General features: G+C 34.5%; 1 protein-coding gene across 11 annotated transcripts in view; it reads right to left on the bottom strand.

Moving 5' to 3' along the window:
• NBEA (neurobeachin) overlaps positions 1 to 18,253 on the bottom strand; it is a 473,951-nt gene that overhangs the window by 182,169 nt on the left and 273,529 nt on the right. For all 11 annotated transcript variants that reach the window (XM_064645536.1, XM_064645533.1, XM_064645538.1 and 8 more), the window contains one exon: positions 8,309 to 8,433. In XM_064645536.1, coding sequence (XP_064501606.1) covers positions 8,309 to 8,433 — 125 coding nt within the window. The remainder of the gene's footprint in view (positions 1 to 8,308; positions 8,434 to 18,253) is intronic.

Genomic DNA, 18,253 nt, shown 5'->3' with positions numbered 1-18,253 from the left:
ATGGAGATTTAAAGCATAGAAAATAGGAGATATGAAAAGCACATATTAAAACCTGAGTCCTGAGACCTGAATTGACCCAGCTGTGAAATCTGTCCTGAAGGACTATTACTAGACTTTCACTGACAGAATGTTCTTCTGAAATGTTTCTGTAAGATTCACTGAATATACATGGGTCAAGAACTTCTATTTCTTTGTCAGTTAAGTATAGAAATGAATAAATAGATAAAATACATCCATCACATGGATTTGAAAATATTTATCATCATAGTAATCATAGGGGTTTGGTAAATAAATTACTTTCATTTGGCAGAATGGAGAGATATTGTGTATTCTTTTTACATGAAAATATAATGACGGAAGGGAGAAAAAGGAAGCTAGAATTCTAAGACTGTCAATGGTTGCAATTTTTATGTCTTAGGAATGGTTTTCCAGTCCAATTTGATTACTTCAAGAACACTCTGGCACCATATACTTTCAGATGAAGAAGTGAGAAACAGAGTTAGTTATACTAACTGCTGGTAAAAAACTAGAAAACTCTGCAGTAAAATCTATTAGCTCAGACCTATAACAGCAGCTAAAATTCAGGTCATGCCAGATAACCTGAAAATCTCTGAGGAAAGGCATTTGAAACCCAACATGGAGATTTTGAGGGAAAAGCTTTCATATCCTATTTGGCTCTGTGAAAAGTTTGAATTAGAATCAAGACAGAGATTCTGACATTCAAGAGTTGAGGAAATCATTAGAAAAAAAATGGCCATTTAATGAAACTGTTCTTAAAACTTATTATAAAGCTGCCACAAAAATTTCTATGCTAGAAATACCATATAACAGGACGAAGATATTTAGAGACTGCAAAGTACTACTAGGATGCAATTGCAACTCATTTCCATCACTTACTCAAAGAGCAGAAGCTCAGACACTGAGTGTTCAGTACAATTCAGCACAATAGTGTTCAGTACTCTACCTAAGCTAATTCTATTGCTGTTTACATTTTGAAGGTGCCTTTCATTACATTATAGTGGGTTATAACAATAAGGATTACCACAGCAGTAGATATGTTTAATGAGAATATATTTATGACTGAGAGGGTAGGAAATATTAGAAATAAGACCAAGTTAAATCTAGTATTTTAGATTTAATTATTCTCACTACTAAGACTGTGCTTTGCAGATCCTTCTATTACCTAGTGCAAGCTTTTCTTCCTAGACTTTCTTTAAACAAAACTGCATCTTGCAATTACCCTGTAAAATATTAACAGGACACAATATGTAATATTTTCCCTAAAATCCTGTGAGGATGAAATATTTGGAAGATTATTTGGAGAAGCAGTGGATGGCACTGTTGGGCTACAATTATAAGGCTGTAGATGAAAATCTTATATTGCTACACTTAAAAAAAAAGACAGATTTTTGTGATTCCTTCGGGCACTCAATTCAGATATAAACTCATTCAAAGTACACTGGAGATTTCACAATCAATGTGGAAGCTAGTTCATATACTGAAAGGAAGTTGTGTAATAGGAGAAGTATTATTTTAGGTGCTTCAAGTGAAGCAGAATGTTTGTCTCACATGGTAGATTAAAGAACAAAGAGGACTTACTTGCCAAATGGAAGCATTGTTATGGATTAATTTAATGATTGCATACATATTCTTAAAATGCTCACCACTGAACATCAAGTAACATATGTGTGTTTTCTGCCCATAAAGTGGATGCTATTTCTTAAAACTGCTCACAATTAATGGTCAACTTGTATATACTTACAGGCTAAAATAAGTGTGCATGAATGGGGTGAGGGAACAGGGTTTCCTTTTAGTCAAGGGCTTTCATTCTTCAGTTTCTCTTATGTATTTATACCTAAGATATTACTTAAATATCAGTTTGGGAAATTATCTTAGATAAGGGTCATCACCTGTATGTCCCCAGAGCAACATATTTTATGAAATTGTGTGTGTGCGTGGCTAATTAGTGCATTAACTAAAGGGGGGAAAGAAAAAGGATAGAAAATATTGTCTTGGCTTATGCAGTCACAACAAACTCAACTTCAGTATTAATAAATATACCAAACATGAGCAAATTGATATTAGAACTGGTTTATACCTGTTCAACATCTTAATTAATGATCTGACTGATGAGGCAGAGAGTTCCCTCAGCAAGTTTGCACATGACATGAAACTGGGAGGAGTGGCTGATATGCCAGAGGGTCATGCTGCCAATCCAGAGGGATCTCAGCAGGCTGGAAAACTGGGCTGACAGGAACTTCATGATGTTCAACAAGAAGTGATAAGTCCTGCATCTGGGGAAGAGCAACCCCAGGCTCCAGTATATGCTGGGGGTCCCCCAGCTGGAAAGCAGCTCTCCAGAAAGGAGCTGGGGGTCCTTATGGACACCAGGTTGAACACGAGCAGCAATGGTGAATGGTAACCTTGGCTGCATCAGACAAAGTGTTGCCAGTAGGTTGAGGAAGGTCATCCTTCTCTGCTAAGCTCTGGTGAGGCCACACCTGGAGTGCTGCACTCAGTTCTAGGCTTCCCAGTACAAGAGAGACATAGATATTCTTTTACACTTACTTTTACTACTAAACTGATCCAGATATTCTGTAGATATTCTTTCTTTATCTTGGAAAGATAAGGCTCAAGAGGGGAATATAGCTGCTGGTTTTCATTATTTCCAAGGATGGAGACCACACAACTTCTTTGGACAACCTGTCCATTGTTTGTCCACCATGACATTAAAAAAAATTTTTATGCCCGTTGCCTTTTGTCCTGTCACTAGCGATCAACAGATATCTGGATCAGTTTATAAGTAAAAGTAAATGTTAAAGAATCCAACAAAAAGATCTACAAACTCAACCTGGACAGTAAGGCTGTTCATGTAGACATGGTATAAGAAAACAATATTTCATAGACAAAACTGAAAGCATAATTTGGTCTTTAATCTCTTAGATGGTACATACAGAATGCTCTCACTGCAGATACACTTAGAAAAGTAACTGCGTTTTATGTATTTAGTGGGCCTGCTAGCAAAACTATGATAAGTGATGATCCAGTGTCAGTTGTCTTCAACTTGCTTTCAGTTTGGAATCAGTTAATGAAAAAATATATTTCTTTCTTATAGATGATTCTGAAATCAGTGTTATTGAAATTGTTCTGGAAATACATTAGGCATTTTCAATAAGCACAGAAAAAAGACAGGGTGAAGACAATGAAGTCTGAGATCTTTATGACTGAGAAAAAGTAAACTAACTTTTTCAGATATATAAAATTATGCAGTAACTTTGACAGAAAGTCTTGAATTTACTGTAACAACTGACAAAAGACACCTCTACGTTATTAGCAATGTCATTAGTGTCAACAATCTAATAAATCAAAGTGTAAAACTTAAAATGCAGGAGGGAAATGAAGACTAGCTTCTAGGTGGACATTCAGACTTCCTAGAATAACGTGTTTGATTTTACAACACAGCCTCTGAACAGAGATGATGAAATTGAGCATCTCCAGTTCATGGGAGATTATGATTTCTTCAAATGTCTTATCAGGTGAAATTGTCAGGTAAATTTGTTTGCAAAACACTGACTTAATTTTCTAGAACAACATTTGGTGCATACCAAATGAAACTAGCTTCTTAACAGTTTCTCTGGACACTCCTCCCTCGATTGTCTTCTAATACTGTCTGCAGAAGGTAGGGAGCCCAGCAGTTCATGAGATAGAACTCGGAAGCTGTGGGAATCAACTGCTTTGGACTTCTCAGCACTGAGGGGTTGCTCTAGAGCTAGAGTTTCTGAAAGTTCATCTCAAGACATTTCTCTAACATTGAGGACCTCAAAAAAATTGATTCTTCCTTTAGGGTCCCTGAGACATGCAGATACTTCATTCTGAAGAGTATGGGTTTGAGTATGGGTTCCCATGTATTTCAGCTCCCCAGTTTCATAGCAGGGAACTCACACAGACTTTCTTTTAAGGTAGCACTTGTTTGAAGCTAAATGTTCTGGGAATTTAAGTTCTTCAGAAGCCTGAAGGAATCTTTGATGGTCCATTAAAATTCATCTGCTATCATGAAAACAGATTTCAGATTTACAAATATTCCAATGTTTCTGAACATTTCAGTTTCCAAACCTGATGCTTTTTAATTCTGCTTGTGTAATGAGACCATATTTCTGATAATAAGCACACACAGTATTTTGGTGAAGCTTACAACACTAAAGACAAATCCCAGAAGGAGCCATCTGCAGTCTGCTTCAGCTAGAACTGCCCTTGAAATAAGATTGCTAATTAGATGTCCAAACACATAGTGGAATAAGCATCTTAAAATAAGCAAGTTCAAAAGCCATATGTGGCTATATCGCACATATAAAACATATGTAGCTTTATTTCAAAACCTGAACACATTACATATTACATTACGAAGGCCTTTTTTTTTTTTCCATTCTAAGCATTTAGGATCTGTCATGATAATCAGCTTAACAGGCTAAATATTCTCAAGCACAGACACTAGATATATTTGACCAGCTTACACATGTATGTTTAGAACATGGGCACTGAGTTCATGTCCATTTTCTCCAGTGTAGTCTAGAAAATGTGGCCTTTCTTGTAATCCATCTACATACAAATTTTTTGTAGATCACAATCTTTAAAGACTGAAGGATCAAAGCTTAATAAAGTAACTACTTTGCTCTTAAGTTGACCTTTGTGGACCTGTATTCTGTTTTACTGGCAGGGTGGTACAGTAGTGTCTCTTCTATACTAATCTCCAATGACTGTAAACTGTTAAGGTGATTAACTCGAAGAGACAGTTCTTTCACCGCATGTACAGAAGACTTGTGGGTCATATCTGCATATTTCACGTATCTACTGCAGTAAAATTTGGGGAGGAAAAGTAGAGTTTATAATAATTTATGCAATCTTTTCTGTTTTCTTTCTTTCTTTTCAGGCTACAATTTAATCAATTATATTGAAATTCCATCTAAACTTAGAATAAGAACTGTTTAAGTTACTGACACTACAAAATTAAAACTCTACTAAAAATTTCCAGGTAGTTAAAAATTCCATTACAGCTTGCACTTTGATACTGCAGTAAGTAGCATCCTTTTAGCATCACAAAAGGAAGAAATGAATCTATATTTCGATTCAAGTAAGAATTTAACTAAAGTGAAAGGGCACAGCAGATACAATGCTGAACTAATTATGCCTTCATTTTAAATCTGGGTATAAAAGTAATTTTAAGAGATTGCAAACAAATCCAATGCCTAATATAAAATTCTTAGAAGTGGAGCAGACTAATCTCAAAGGAGAATGTTGCTATGACTCTGACATACATACAGTCTCTAAGGACAGCTAAGTATATAGCTATAAGAATAAACTATAATTTTTCACACTGTTTTATACAGCCATAGAAATATGTCATAATTTCTCATTGAAATATTTTTTACTTGTCAGGTACTTTGAACATATATTCATATGTATGCATATGCACACACATATACAAATATGTATGTATATTTTATTTTATAAAAGATGGACATCCAAACATGCATACAGAGTTGACTAACAGACTGTAGTTACATAGAAACTTCACTGTAGCAGAATTTTTTTGAGATAATATTATTTTCCAGGAGTAGATAACATAGCATGTTTCCTTACAGAAAGAAGTCACTATTAGCTAAAATAACATTTTTTTAAGCATTTCAAGGTAGAATTTAACCTTTTTTATTACTTCTTTAAAACAAACACATAGATCATAGATATAGTTTTAATTTCCAAGACTCTTCTATTCCTTGATGATAGCAAATATTATATAATTACAATAACCATACATCCAACATTGACTCTGATTTAATACTAGAGTAGCTGTAAAGCACTTTTTTGTTTATCAAGGTCATATCTTTATGGCTGCACAAGCTCAGATAAATCAGGTGTTAAGCAGGCACATCTCCAAGGAATCTCAAAATTCTCTCATCTGCAACCCTCAGCCTATCTTATTGTTTACTGCCAAAGAAATGACTGATTAATTTTGTCATCTTTGCTCTGTGATTTTTGCTCAGCTGAAACTGCCTGCCCTCTTCTGCAATGCCTGATCAGACCTATTTAAGTTGATGCCTTTGATCGTAGACACTGAGAAGCTTGCTGACTTAGGCTTTGACTAAACATTCCTCCATTGCAATATTTATGCACAGAATCCTAAATGATAACTGACAGTCAATGTAGATAACAAAAACTTTTAAGATGTTTTCACTATTTTACTGATACTCAAAATAGCATTACTTGTACTAGAGGTATCAGTCAAGATGAAAAACTGAAACAAAAGCCAAACAAATTTTGCTTTGATGAATACTTTATTTCTCAGAAACAAAGTATCTGAGGTCAGGAAATAAAATTTGTTACTGGAAAACTATGCAGTACGATTTTTTTTAAAATGCTTTAAATTCTTTCTGTAGTGTGATATGCTCAGTTTTAAAAGCTAGGGGCATTTTACTATCAAACTGTTCCAAACAAAATTACCAAAACAAAGCCAATAAAAAAACCCAGCCACAATGAATGTTAAACCCTATGGAAAAAAAAGAAATCTGCCTCTAGCTCTTTATTAATCACATTCCAACACCAGAGGCTAAAAGTACATCAAACTGCACCAAATCCTTTTCACATGACAACCTCATAAATTATTCAACTCATTAGTAACACCAAGAGGCATAAAAATAACATCAGTGTTAAGGATGTTTTCTTACAGAAAAAGGTCAGCTAAAAGTTTCACTATTAAAATCCAAAAGCTTAAGCCTCTGAAAAGTAAGTACATCTAGATAGAAACCATGAATTATAACTTTAATGCATGCTGGCTTAAAATTCCATGTTAATTTTAATAGATATGAGTAAAGCTAGAATTATTTATTTTAATTCTGCAAACTTCAGTCTATTGTAATTTTTATTCACCACTAAGTTTGATGTGCACCACCTGTGTACACACCTGAGCTTTAATCTTCCTGTATGCTGAATGCACTAACAGGTGTTATATAAAGTCTGTGCTTTTGATGATTATTTGCCTTTCAAAAGCAGCACAGAAATTAGCACAGTTTTGTACCTGCCTCTCATAAAATCTCTATTTTGATGTTTTAGAATTATGTGGAGAAAATAACCCTTTGTCAAATATGAAATACTACATACCGCTGGGGGAAATGGCTTCCTTAACCCAACTCGTGAGCAGTTTATGACTTGAAGTCCTGCACATGATAGCCTTCGTGTTTAAATAAGTATTAAGTTACACTTGCTAGTATACCTGCACACACAGATATTAATTCATATGTCTAAGCTTGTTTGAATCCCAACTATTTGCTTCAACAACTGCAAAGTTGGTGAAATATGTAGGTCACACAGAATTAGCTTTATATCTATCATATTCAGAACTTCCGGCAACATTAGCCTTTGGCTACACATCAGCTGAAAGGTTCAACTTGCTTTGTGAATGATTACTTCCATTTTTTACTCCTAAATGCTAACAAATCATAGCATTTTCTTTTCAGCATTACAGATTAAAAAAAAAAGGACAGAAAACCACCATCTTAACATTCTTTAAAAAACTCCTGACTTTGATATGTTAGAGAGGTTCGCCAGCTCAAACATAAGAAATAAATTTGCTTTAGATTTTTTGAGTATTCAGACTCAGTCTGCTGTACAGAAGTCACTAACATATGAACTCGTAGATGATATAAGGGAACTTGTAAGCATGTTCCTTCTTCCTCTTTTATACTTATCTACATCTCCATGAAAATCAAACATCATCTAATTCTTCAGTTCCTAGACTGAAGCTTCTATGTAGTCAGTTCACTACTCAAATCACAAGTTATCCTTAAAAATAATTATTTTAAACTTGTTCTTACACATTTTGTGATTTGCAGGAAAAAACATACTTTTGTCTGAAATTATGCATGCCAGGATAAAAATTCTGATATTTTTTAATTCCTCATTCATGAAAGGTCTCCAGTGGAACTGTTATGACACATTAGTTTGATGACCTAAAAGTTTTGTTCAGTCACTCTGGAGAGACAAGTTAGTTGCTTTTACCAGTGTCTCAAAATTAGTGTCTGGGAACGCTAGAGAAGTATTATGTGAATCCCTTGGGGATCAGAGAATTTAACAGCCCACAAGCTCAAGCCTTCTGGTTCATTACAGCATAAGAATTGACAGAATCACTTTTCTAAGAATATGTTGTCCTAGGAATTCTCAGTACTGTCACTAGAAAAGAAGGGACATGATTCTCAGAGATTCATGGACATCAAGAGAACATCATGAGCTATATATTTAAGCATGAGCTAATACTGACCATATTCCACAGCAGCTTTTAGGAGAGCATCAGCATGAGTAGACCCAAACGCATTACGAACAAATCGCCTCCGTCGGCGCAAATCATCTTCCCAGTAATCCAAGCGCCAGAAGTCATGCAGTTGGCTAGAAAATAAAGAACACACACATCAGCACCTACCATGGCTTGAACTGTATTTACATGCATTACAGTATAATTTCACTGCTGCTTTTCCATTTTGGGTATACAATCTTTTAAAACCATTTATTACTAAAACTTACAATATTCTAGCATTTCTTTACATGCATTTATATGTTATAAGCCCCAGCACTGCCTGTCTCAAAATGCTCTGCCCGCTGCTAAAAACATTAATCACACTGAGCCCATTAACAAATGCAGCATCAAATTACAAGTATTAATGGCACAGCTTGCTTTCTTTTACAGTGTTTTTAACAAGGCTAGTAAATCATAGAATGGACCTCAGTGCAAACAGTTTGCAATTTAATGACTATGGTCCCTTAGCAGACTGAACTTAGAAGTATAAAATATTGCCCACTTGAATTTTGTGAACTATGATTAAACTAATGTGCTGAAATATTCATTGAAATAATTCCCTACTGCCCCTAGCAACCTGAGAAAATTGCAATTTTATTCATTATTAATAACACTGAATTAGAGCAGAAAAAAAGTTCCACCATGTGGTAATTGTCTTGGTAAATTATTATTCCAGCTCTAACAGAGTACTAGGATGATTTTATAGCTTCCAGCTAATACAAGCCATTAAGAACCATGGCCATCTTTGTGTTACATTGCCTTTTATATTAAGAAGTATATTAAACTCCTGTAGAGTGATACAAACCATTGTTAATCTATATTAAAGTCAAAACATACACATGTATAATCATCTGGTATTTGACTTTGGTTCTAACAAAATGACCAGCTTCACTTTAAGACGACTTCTTGATCTTATCAACACAAACCTTCTGCATGTTTTTATAAGATATTTGGGCAAAGCTGTATTTTAAACCAACATTTTAAACATGTTTTGGATCACCCAAAATGTTTGTGGATGCATCCTTATCATCAAACTCATAATTAAACACTATATCCTTAAAATTATTCTGCAGATCATGACCTTGCAGACCATAACTATGGAACCACTGCTTTGAACCAGTCATTTTCAATCTATCTGCAATATTGAAATACTCTGGAGGTGCATGGTCAAAAGGCAAATTAAAAAAAAAAAAAAGATAAAAGTTTTTTGCTCATGAATAAGGGCTATATCTTTGCTGGATTTTTCTAGATATTACTTCAAGCACTATTTTCTATATAGCCTTAATTTTGAGAAGCTATGTGCTGGTAGCCACTTCCAGAGGAAAGGAAGAAATATGTTAAGGTAGAACAGACCTTTTCTGTTTTTTACAGTCCAGTTAACCACTTTTTTTAATGCTTTCATGAGTTATTGTCCAACTTTACCACTAATGAGACCTGGATCAGTTCTGGAGGGCAGAGCACCAAGAGGAGCGGATCTAGCAGCCCAACTTCCAGGTACTTACAAACTTGCAGATGCAGCACACCATAATTTTTAGTCAACGTTGGTGGCTTTTGCATTCTGAAGGGTATTTTCACTATATGCTTCTTGAGTTTGTGTGAAGGTCCTACTTTCATTGCTGCCTTGCAGAACAGGCCTTTTACTTATTTAAAAGTAGTGAGGAGGCAACTTCAGGAGTTCAGTGGGAGCTGCTTCCTCTCTGAGAGCAATTCAGAGCACCTTGTGTAAAGCTGAAGCAGTGCCTCTGAGCTCCCAGGTGAGAAGATGCAGCATAAATGGCCTAGCCTGTGTCCTATAGAACTATCTTGCCATCTTGAGTACCAATTATCTTTGGTAAGTAAAATAGCTTACTTTGGTTTTGTGTTATAATACAGTTTTTTCCTCACAGATGTGTTAGTCTGAAGTATGAGTCCATCATTTCTCCTCCTAGGCTGAGTACTGAGTAATTTTACTGTGACTGTTAAATCCTCTTGACTCTGATGTGATATGAATAAAAAAATGGGCAGACAACTGCCCCATGGTTTAAAAGGCAAAGTTGAAAGTCTCCTTGTGCCCTCTCTGTCTGTATTTTAAACTGATGATATCAAAGATAATACTAAAGGCTTCTTATCATAGTGATTTTTTTGAAAGGCAAGAAACTTTCCCTTTTTATTTCCATTTAAGATTAAGTCATAATGGAGCAGGAGTACAGATACCAATGAAACTCTTTTGAACACAAGAGTTCTCTGAAATGGCATGTGTCTTGACAGTACTAATAAAAAAGACTCTTAGGTTGATAAGAATGATACAACTATGTAAGAAAACATTTTTATGAAATTAAGAAATATTCAAAGACTAAAAAAACTACATTTTAAATTTGTTCTGTGTTTAATCTGATTATCCATTACTTTGACCAATCAGTCTGAAGAATACTGTATATTCTCAGCTGAAAGTAAATGAGATTTTAAAGCCATTATTTTAATGAAGTGCTAAGTATAGAAGTAATGAAATTGTCAGAGGATTAATTCTATTTGAAGTTTGAAACGCATAATAATAGTCCAAAATTAAAATTTTGAGAAAACACAACACAAACATTATTCCTAATCACACATTATATATATGGCTTTTTTAAACAGAATGGAAATTTCTTCCCACAGTTTTCTATAGAAGTCTATCCTACAATGTTATTACATACTTCCAGATACTAGAAGATGGTATCTCAACCCTAAAGAAAAGGTTTCTGAATCTTAACTAGTTACTCTAAGATTTATTTTTGACTCTTTGAGCAACATCTTTGATAAAAAGACAAGATACTTTTCCTACATTGTTTTAGAAAGAGAGCAGACACCTGAAAAACTGATGGTTATACTTACATAAAGTTTTGAGTGGTTGAGTTTCATCATCTGCATTATAGACAGAAAAATTTGTGGGATTTTCCTAAAAAGTTATATTATTACATCTCTGGATTAGATAAAAAATACTAGTAAGTAGAAGACTGCAGCCACAAGTTCCAGGCTAAAACTAAGAATTTAGCCTGCCTTAAAAGTGCAGTGCTATGGACTGAATCAGTGTTAAATTGTCTAGCCCATAAACTACAGTGCTTCAGAAATACTTATATTCTAATCCTGTGGATATTATTTAGGCTTTAAGATTTTTCAGGACTTTAGGTAGCTTCTAGGTAGTTCTAAATGATGGCTGTAAAACAGCAGAACTACATTTCTTATTATGTACTAGGCACAAGTCAGTCCTAGAAGAGAGCACGTCTGCAAATCACCCATATCTCTTTCTGCTACAATTCATTTTTCCTAGAAGTGACTTGACTAAATCAAGTAATTTTAGTAATTTATTTCTGTGACAAGTACAATATTTCAATAAGCTTTACTTTACTTAATAATGTATATTATTAATAATCCTTATTTCTACAGCCAACTAGATTATATGTAATTTCTCATTGCTCCATATCTTATACCAGTTAAGTGACATTTTGAATCAGGCTTGTTTGAATGAAGAAGTGCATATTAAGCACACTGTAATGAATTTTTTTTTAAGAACTAAAAGTTTATAGCATCATTCATGAGCTATTTCTACAGACTTTAGAAAAAAGAAATATATCTATATCCCTTCAACTGAACAGTTATTTAAAATTCACCCTAAAACACATGACTCAAGGAAGTCCACATCATGAGTTTAACTGTCCAGATATTTTCATTATAAACCATAGTATCATCCAATATAAACCTTTCTCATCATAATGAGGACTGGCATAAAAATAGTTATATTACAAGGTTACTAACAATGAAAAATTTTATTTGGAATAGTGTGCATGCAGCAATTTAATCCCAAATTTCAGATGTGTAGTATTTCATGTAGTTAATACAAAGAAAGTACATGTTTTAATGGAACAAAGTCTATTTTATTACAGTTACTGGAGGGTTACAAATTCTGTTTCACTGCCACTGTCATCATCAGTTGCTCGATGTATATGTTCTCCTCCTTCAAACAACATTTTTCTTGTTAAAGGCCAGCACAGGATGGAAAGGCAAAGTGGTGTTAGGTAGTCAAGGTGGACTTCGACAAGTTAGAGCAAACAGCTTTGAAGTCTCCCAAGTGCTCTAAACCTCAGATCTCCCCAGAATTCTGCACAATAATCTTACAATAATACCAAACAACTCTTCCATATATTTAGGGACAAAGATTATAGAGATAGACTAAAGTGTTTCCAAGAGCTCAACTACCCTCTTGGAGGAGAAATTGTGAAGAGCTCTGCCATCAAAACAACTAAGAGGAATGTCAGCAAAGTTCTTCCTACCTTTTCACAACATCTCCATAGCTTGAACATTTAAAAGACAACTTTTGAAAAGATTTTCTGCTAACTCCTATGGCCATTGCTGCAGTGAAGTGTATGGGAATGGTTTGTTTCTTTAACTTATGAATACTAGCTCTCCTAAACAGCAGGTCTTTGTCCACCCTGTGGGCAGTCAGCATTCGTGACAGCAGCTTCATGGCTGTAAAACCCAGTCCCTGTTCATGTACAAATGCAGTTTGCTATATGTCACTTATAGCTACAGCAACTAGAGGCAAATATGAACAGTGCAGAGTAGCAGCACAAATGTCTATAAAAGATCCTCAGACTGCAGCCCAAAGGACGGGCTGCCAGATGGAAGAGATTAAGTTTGAGTATGTTAATGAAGAGGAACAAGCCTGCAGGCATGGGGGGGAGGGGAAAAAGTTGTTTTGAAAAAGAGGTGGGTCACAGAACTGGAAGGATCTCAGAGAATCCATAGTCTTTGTAATACTGGGAAACCACATAGAATAGGCAAGGAATTGATGATCTATAATTTCAAGAATTAGTCCTGGTTGCTTTTTATGTTACATATTTTGAAAAGGAAAAATAATTCTTGTCACAGCGTGAAATTCTGTGTTTTGGAAATGAGAAAAATAAAGTATATTTGGAAAGTATACAGCATTTCCCTAAGATAACATAAAGACCAGAAAATCTGTGACATTAAAAAAAAGTAAGTAAAAGAAAACTTAAACCATAAAAAATACAAATTATTACTTATCCAATATTTGTAACAGTTAAAAAGTACAGGCCAATATATAAACCTATTTGCCAGAAGATTCAAGTAGCAAAAATCTTCTGTAACAACAAAGGAGCCAACACTGTTCAGAAGTGGTATAGCAATATACAGTCACTGTTTTAGAGTGAAGGTTTTTCTGATTCTGCTTGAATCAGACACAGTATTTGCTGATTTTATCAAGATGATGAGACAAGCATGCAAATATAACATTCCACATTATAAAGGCTAAAAGAAAAGCCTCGTTGTACATTAATAGAAACAAATATCAGAAACATCAATGAACATAATAGTTACTCCAGTAGTTACTCCACACACACATTAAAAGATTTTTTAAGTTACAAAAATTACTGAGCTAAATTTTTCTTTTTTCCAAAGGGTATGCTAGAGAATCCCAGAATAAAAACTAGAAATACTGAAAAATAAGAATAATATCAAACAAATAAAATTCAGAATTTTCAGGGGAGATGAGAGGTATTTTTGTACCTCCTTTTTAGAGCTGCCAAAACGTGAAAAATTAAAATGAGAAGATACATCAGACAGGAATGACTGGTGGAATTTGAGGAGAAATGTAGATGAAGTCAGAGCCTGAAAAATGAAAAAAGGATTTGATAGAAAAGTCCAGAGTTAGGCAGTGAGGAATTAGAAAAGTTACAGGGGCCAACCAACAGATAATATTAATTGGAATAATTACACTGGAGCAGGAATGGAACAGAAGGACAGATTAAAAGATTTCTTCTAGGAATATTTTTCATCATCTGGGAAATGGAAAACCATAAAAGGTTTGAAATGCAATTATTGAATTGTGAAGAAAAAGCAGCACTGAGCAGGAAAAAATGGAGAAGTAGTAAAGAAATAGAAATGTGAGAAGAAATCCAGTGACCATGGAAACTAGTGGAAGAGAAACAAATGTGGAAATGGATGGGAAGAGAAATAAATCCATGTCAATCATGGATGGATAAATGGATGAATAGTGGGTTATCAAGAATACCTGTTAGATATTCTATAATATTTTGAGACTTGTGAATTTGAGCTAGTTTTGTTTAAGGCAGTGAACTCTAGAAATCTGTGAAGTTTTGGGCTGATCTGTGGGGTTCTGTGATTACTTTATGAACAGAAAAAGGGGGAAATAGTTCATTTCAACACAATTAATGCAGCACAAGTTACCAGCAGATTACATACCAGTTGACCCACAGGTTTCCCTGAGGAGATTGTGGGATAGCCAAAGTTTTTAAAAGAGGAAATAAAAAGTTTTGAATTGTTTACACCTGTGAAGGATGGCTGCAATTCATAAACCTGCAAACTTTTACAGAGATTGGTATTTGTGTGTTGTTGCTTTGTGCGGTTTGGGTGGAGGAGAAGGGTTTCCATGTGGACTTCGAAATAAGGGTGAAATAGAGCACAGAGGAACTCAAAGTAACAGCGAATACTACCATAGATCATCAGAATAGGAGCAGCGGAGTCACCTTTGAAAAGCAGAAGGAAAACTGCCGACACAGATTCTCTCCTATGATTATGTTACTAATGGTCTTGCATTAATAATGAAGGACAAAGCTGAGAGAACAGAGAATTGGCTATAAATGAAAAGAGAGCAAAAAATATCAGAAGATGACTATCGATTAGACATCCACCAAATTCATGGAGAGGAATTTTCTAAGAACTGTTTTAAAGGGTAACATCCTTGCCAGAAAAGACGGAGTGTTTTATACAGCTTTTATTTTCTTCTTAAGGGACTGGGAAAAGGTATGGTTAATACACATTCTTAATGAAACTCTCCAGCTCCAGAAACTTCTGTGACTTAATTTTGGTGAAAAAATTGAGGACACTGAAGCTCAAAAGACAAAAAGTAGAAAGAGAAAGCTGCAAACAGAAATCCCTCCATTCGTATTAATCTTCAGTTAGAGGAGATGTTAGAAAGGAGAGTAATGTCAGTAGATGTGAAAGGGAGGCTGTGACAATAGGGATGTTTCTTTTAGCTATGGTAGTACTTAAACCACAAACTTATAAGGCAGTTAATTCCTGAGATTGTGGCTTTTAGTATATTACATAGAGTCTGAAGGAACAAACTGATAATGAATATACAAACAAACAAGGACTAACAATTTACTGATTGCCCAGATTAATTATAAAGCTTAGAATGAGATGTTAAATCTGGAATGGCTGATATATTATTAAATAGTAGTAAACTTATACCAAGAAGCAGTAGTTCTAGGGAAATAAGACTAACCATGCATAAAGCTATATGCTTCGTAACAAACTATCAGTAACAACTGAATGAAACTGCATCAAATTCTAGGAATTGTACTCCTAGAAACACTAAAATGAAGTAAATTTTAAGGTTAAAATTAAGACATACTATCTTAAAAAAAAAAAGGAGAGAAAGTGGTTGGAACAATACGCTGTGGCTTAACTCAAATGTCTGATTTGGAACCTTTATTCTATTTCGCGATGTGTTACCATCACTCCAAAATAAGAAGAAACAAACCCCCCAAAGCCCAAAAAGCCATTTTATAGTTTCAGATAAATGAAAATTTGGGTAAAATTCACTTTTGGAAAATACCTTGAAAGAACATAGAGTGCTTTAGAATATTTTTATTTTTAATACTTTTTTTATGTCATGCTATCTCAGCACAATGGGCACTTAGTAAGATTTCATAAGTACTACCATGATGCCACAGTATAACAAGCTCCAAGATGGAATAAATAGTGTATTGGGGTTGCCTCTGCCTTTCTTAAATGACTGCAAAAAAGAGACAGATAGAATGGCTTAGACTAGAAGCATAATTGTAAATGGCTACAATTAAGTACAATGTATTCTATGCTAAATGTGCAGCTTTTCTTATTCAAAATGTAGAAATATCTCACAGGTTCACTGACACAAAACTTGATCTAGCAAATTATCACCCAATTTAAAAAAAAAAATCCATTTACTTTATATTTTGAGTACTGAGTTTGTTATCACATCTGAAATAGGCACCATGACATTAGCATACACACTCCTGCTGTTAGGAAATACAACATGAAAATAAAAAATTTGGAGAACTTATTAATTTAGAAAAATGAAAGAGAAAAAATTAAGCATTTTCATGGGGAACTTACAACGTCATAATTGTTTACCAGAAGATTTGATCAAAATATTTTCTGATTTAAATGGGTTTTAAAACAAAATTTCCATTCAATTCTTCTACTGTTTTTACAAGCATATAACCTGCTGGTAGCAATATTATTTTGTTTCTTAAGCACATTATGTGTCAAATTAAAAAAAAAAAAATAGTAGTCTGTGTCTTCTGAACACAGAACCAGAAGTTCTCATGAAATAACATGACTTTCTGTCAAAATTGTCTGGAAAGTATTCTGTGATTTTACAGCTATAATCCATAAAAAATCAGAAAAGCATCTCAGAAAATAACTTCTTTATCTTAATTTTAACACAGTGAAATGCTGATTTAATAACTTAAATGGAAAAAGTTTTAGGACAACTATTAATTTTGCCATAAGGATGCTGTTTTTTGAACAAAGTTAACTTTAATAAATACAGTCCTTATGATACTACCTAAAATAATTACAGAATTAAGTTTTGTTTGTTTGGTTCGTTGTTTAAATCAGATATTCAATTATAGTTCATTCCTTGAGCTTCAAATAAATATTCTTCCAGCAACAACTGTAGACAGGATTCATCTGATAATATAGATCACTACTTCTGTTCAGCTTTTCAACCATGAACATGAAAGTGCCCTTGAGTAAGCATAGAGACTCAATTCTGCCAGGGCAAGGTGAAAAATGGTTGCAGAAAAACCAAATAAACTGGTGTTATTACCACTGGAAAGTAAGAGAACTCGTTCTTGTAGTTATGTTTTGCCTCTAGTATAGCATTTTGTTGTCTGACTCATTTCCTGCAGAGAAATTAATTAACACCCCCCCCCCCAATCTCAACTCACCCCAAAACAACACCCCCAATCTCAACTCCCCGAAAAACAACATTTTTCTGTATGGGGTCTTGTCTTGTAGTATTATTTGCTTGGTTCAGCTATAATACTGAAAAGGGAAGACTGAAAGAACAATTTAATTCAAATCTCACAGAGACCCCTCTTCCTTTGCCTCCTGCATGAGTACCAACTACTCTACTTACGTAGATGATAGGATATTCCTGAGTGGAATGAACACAGCTAGATTCTTTAGGTAGTTCTTTCTACCTTTTCTGAAGAGAAATTAAAAAAACCCCAAAACCCCCAAAATATAACAATCCATTTTCCTACTGAATTCTGAATGACAATAATACCACTGCATTAAGAAACTCCAAAAAACAAAGCCGGAGGTTGGGATCCCTCCCTTGTTTTTAATGTCACCCCCATACAGTCTACATCAGCACAATGCAGAAGTTCTGAGATTTTGAAAATGGTCTGATGAAGGAGGGACGTTTTACAAGAAAAACAATTTACTTTGTATTTCAAGATCTTATCTATCATATTAAAAATATATATAGGGACAGCAGGGTCCTAGCTTCTAAAAAAAAAAATCTGAGCTTTTATGACTTGTCTGCAACTCTAGAAGAGTTAAACAGTAGCTAAAATTTGGTTCAGTTTGGGTTGGTTTGCCTGGGCAACTGAAAAAACAGTTTCCAGATTTCAAAGTAAAAGAGCATGTTGAAGCTCTTGAAAACTTTGCTGCCTCATTAGCTTACTTAAAGGTCAAACAATAAAGGCTCAGACTTTTAAGAAGGGATAACATATGTGACCGCTGATGAGGATGCTGTCCCAAGTGTCTGCTCCATTCCAGATGCACAGATTAAGGTGTCTGAATTTCTTGTGAAAGAACTCCTGAAGAAGTTACTGAGCATACAAACTACAGTCCAGTTTC

This window comes from Pseudopipra pipra, chromosome 2 (assembly GCF_036250125.1).
Source record: "Pseudopipra pipra isolate bDixPip1 chromosome 2, bDixPip1.hap1, whole genome shotgun sequence".
Lineage (NCBI taxonomy): Eukaryota > Metazoa > Chordata > Aves > Passeriformes > Pipridae > Pseudopipra > Pseudopipra pipra.
The sequence above is the reverse complement of the archived record's forward strand: the minus strand, read 5'-3'. Positions and strand labels throughout refer to the sequence as shown.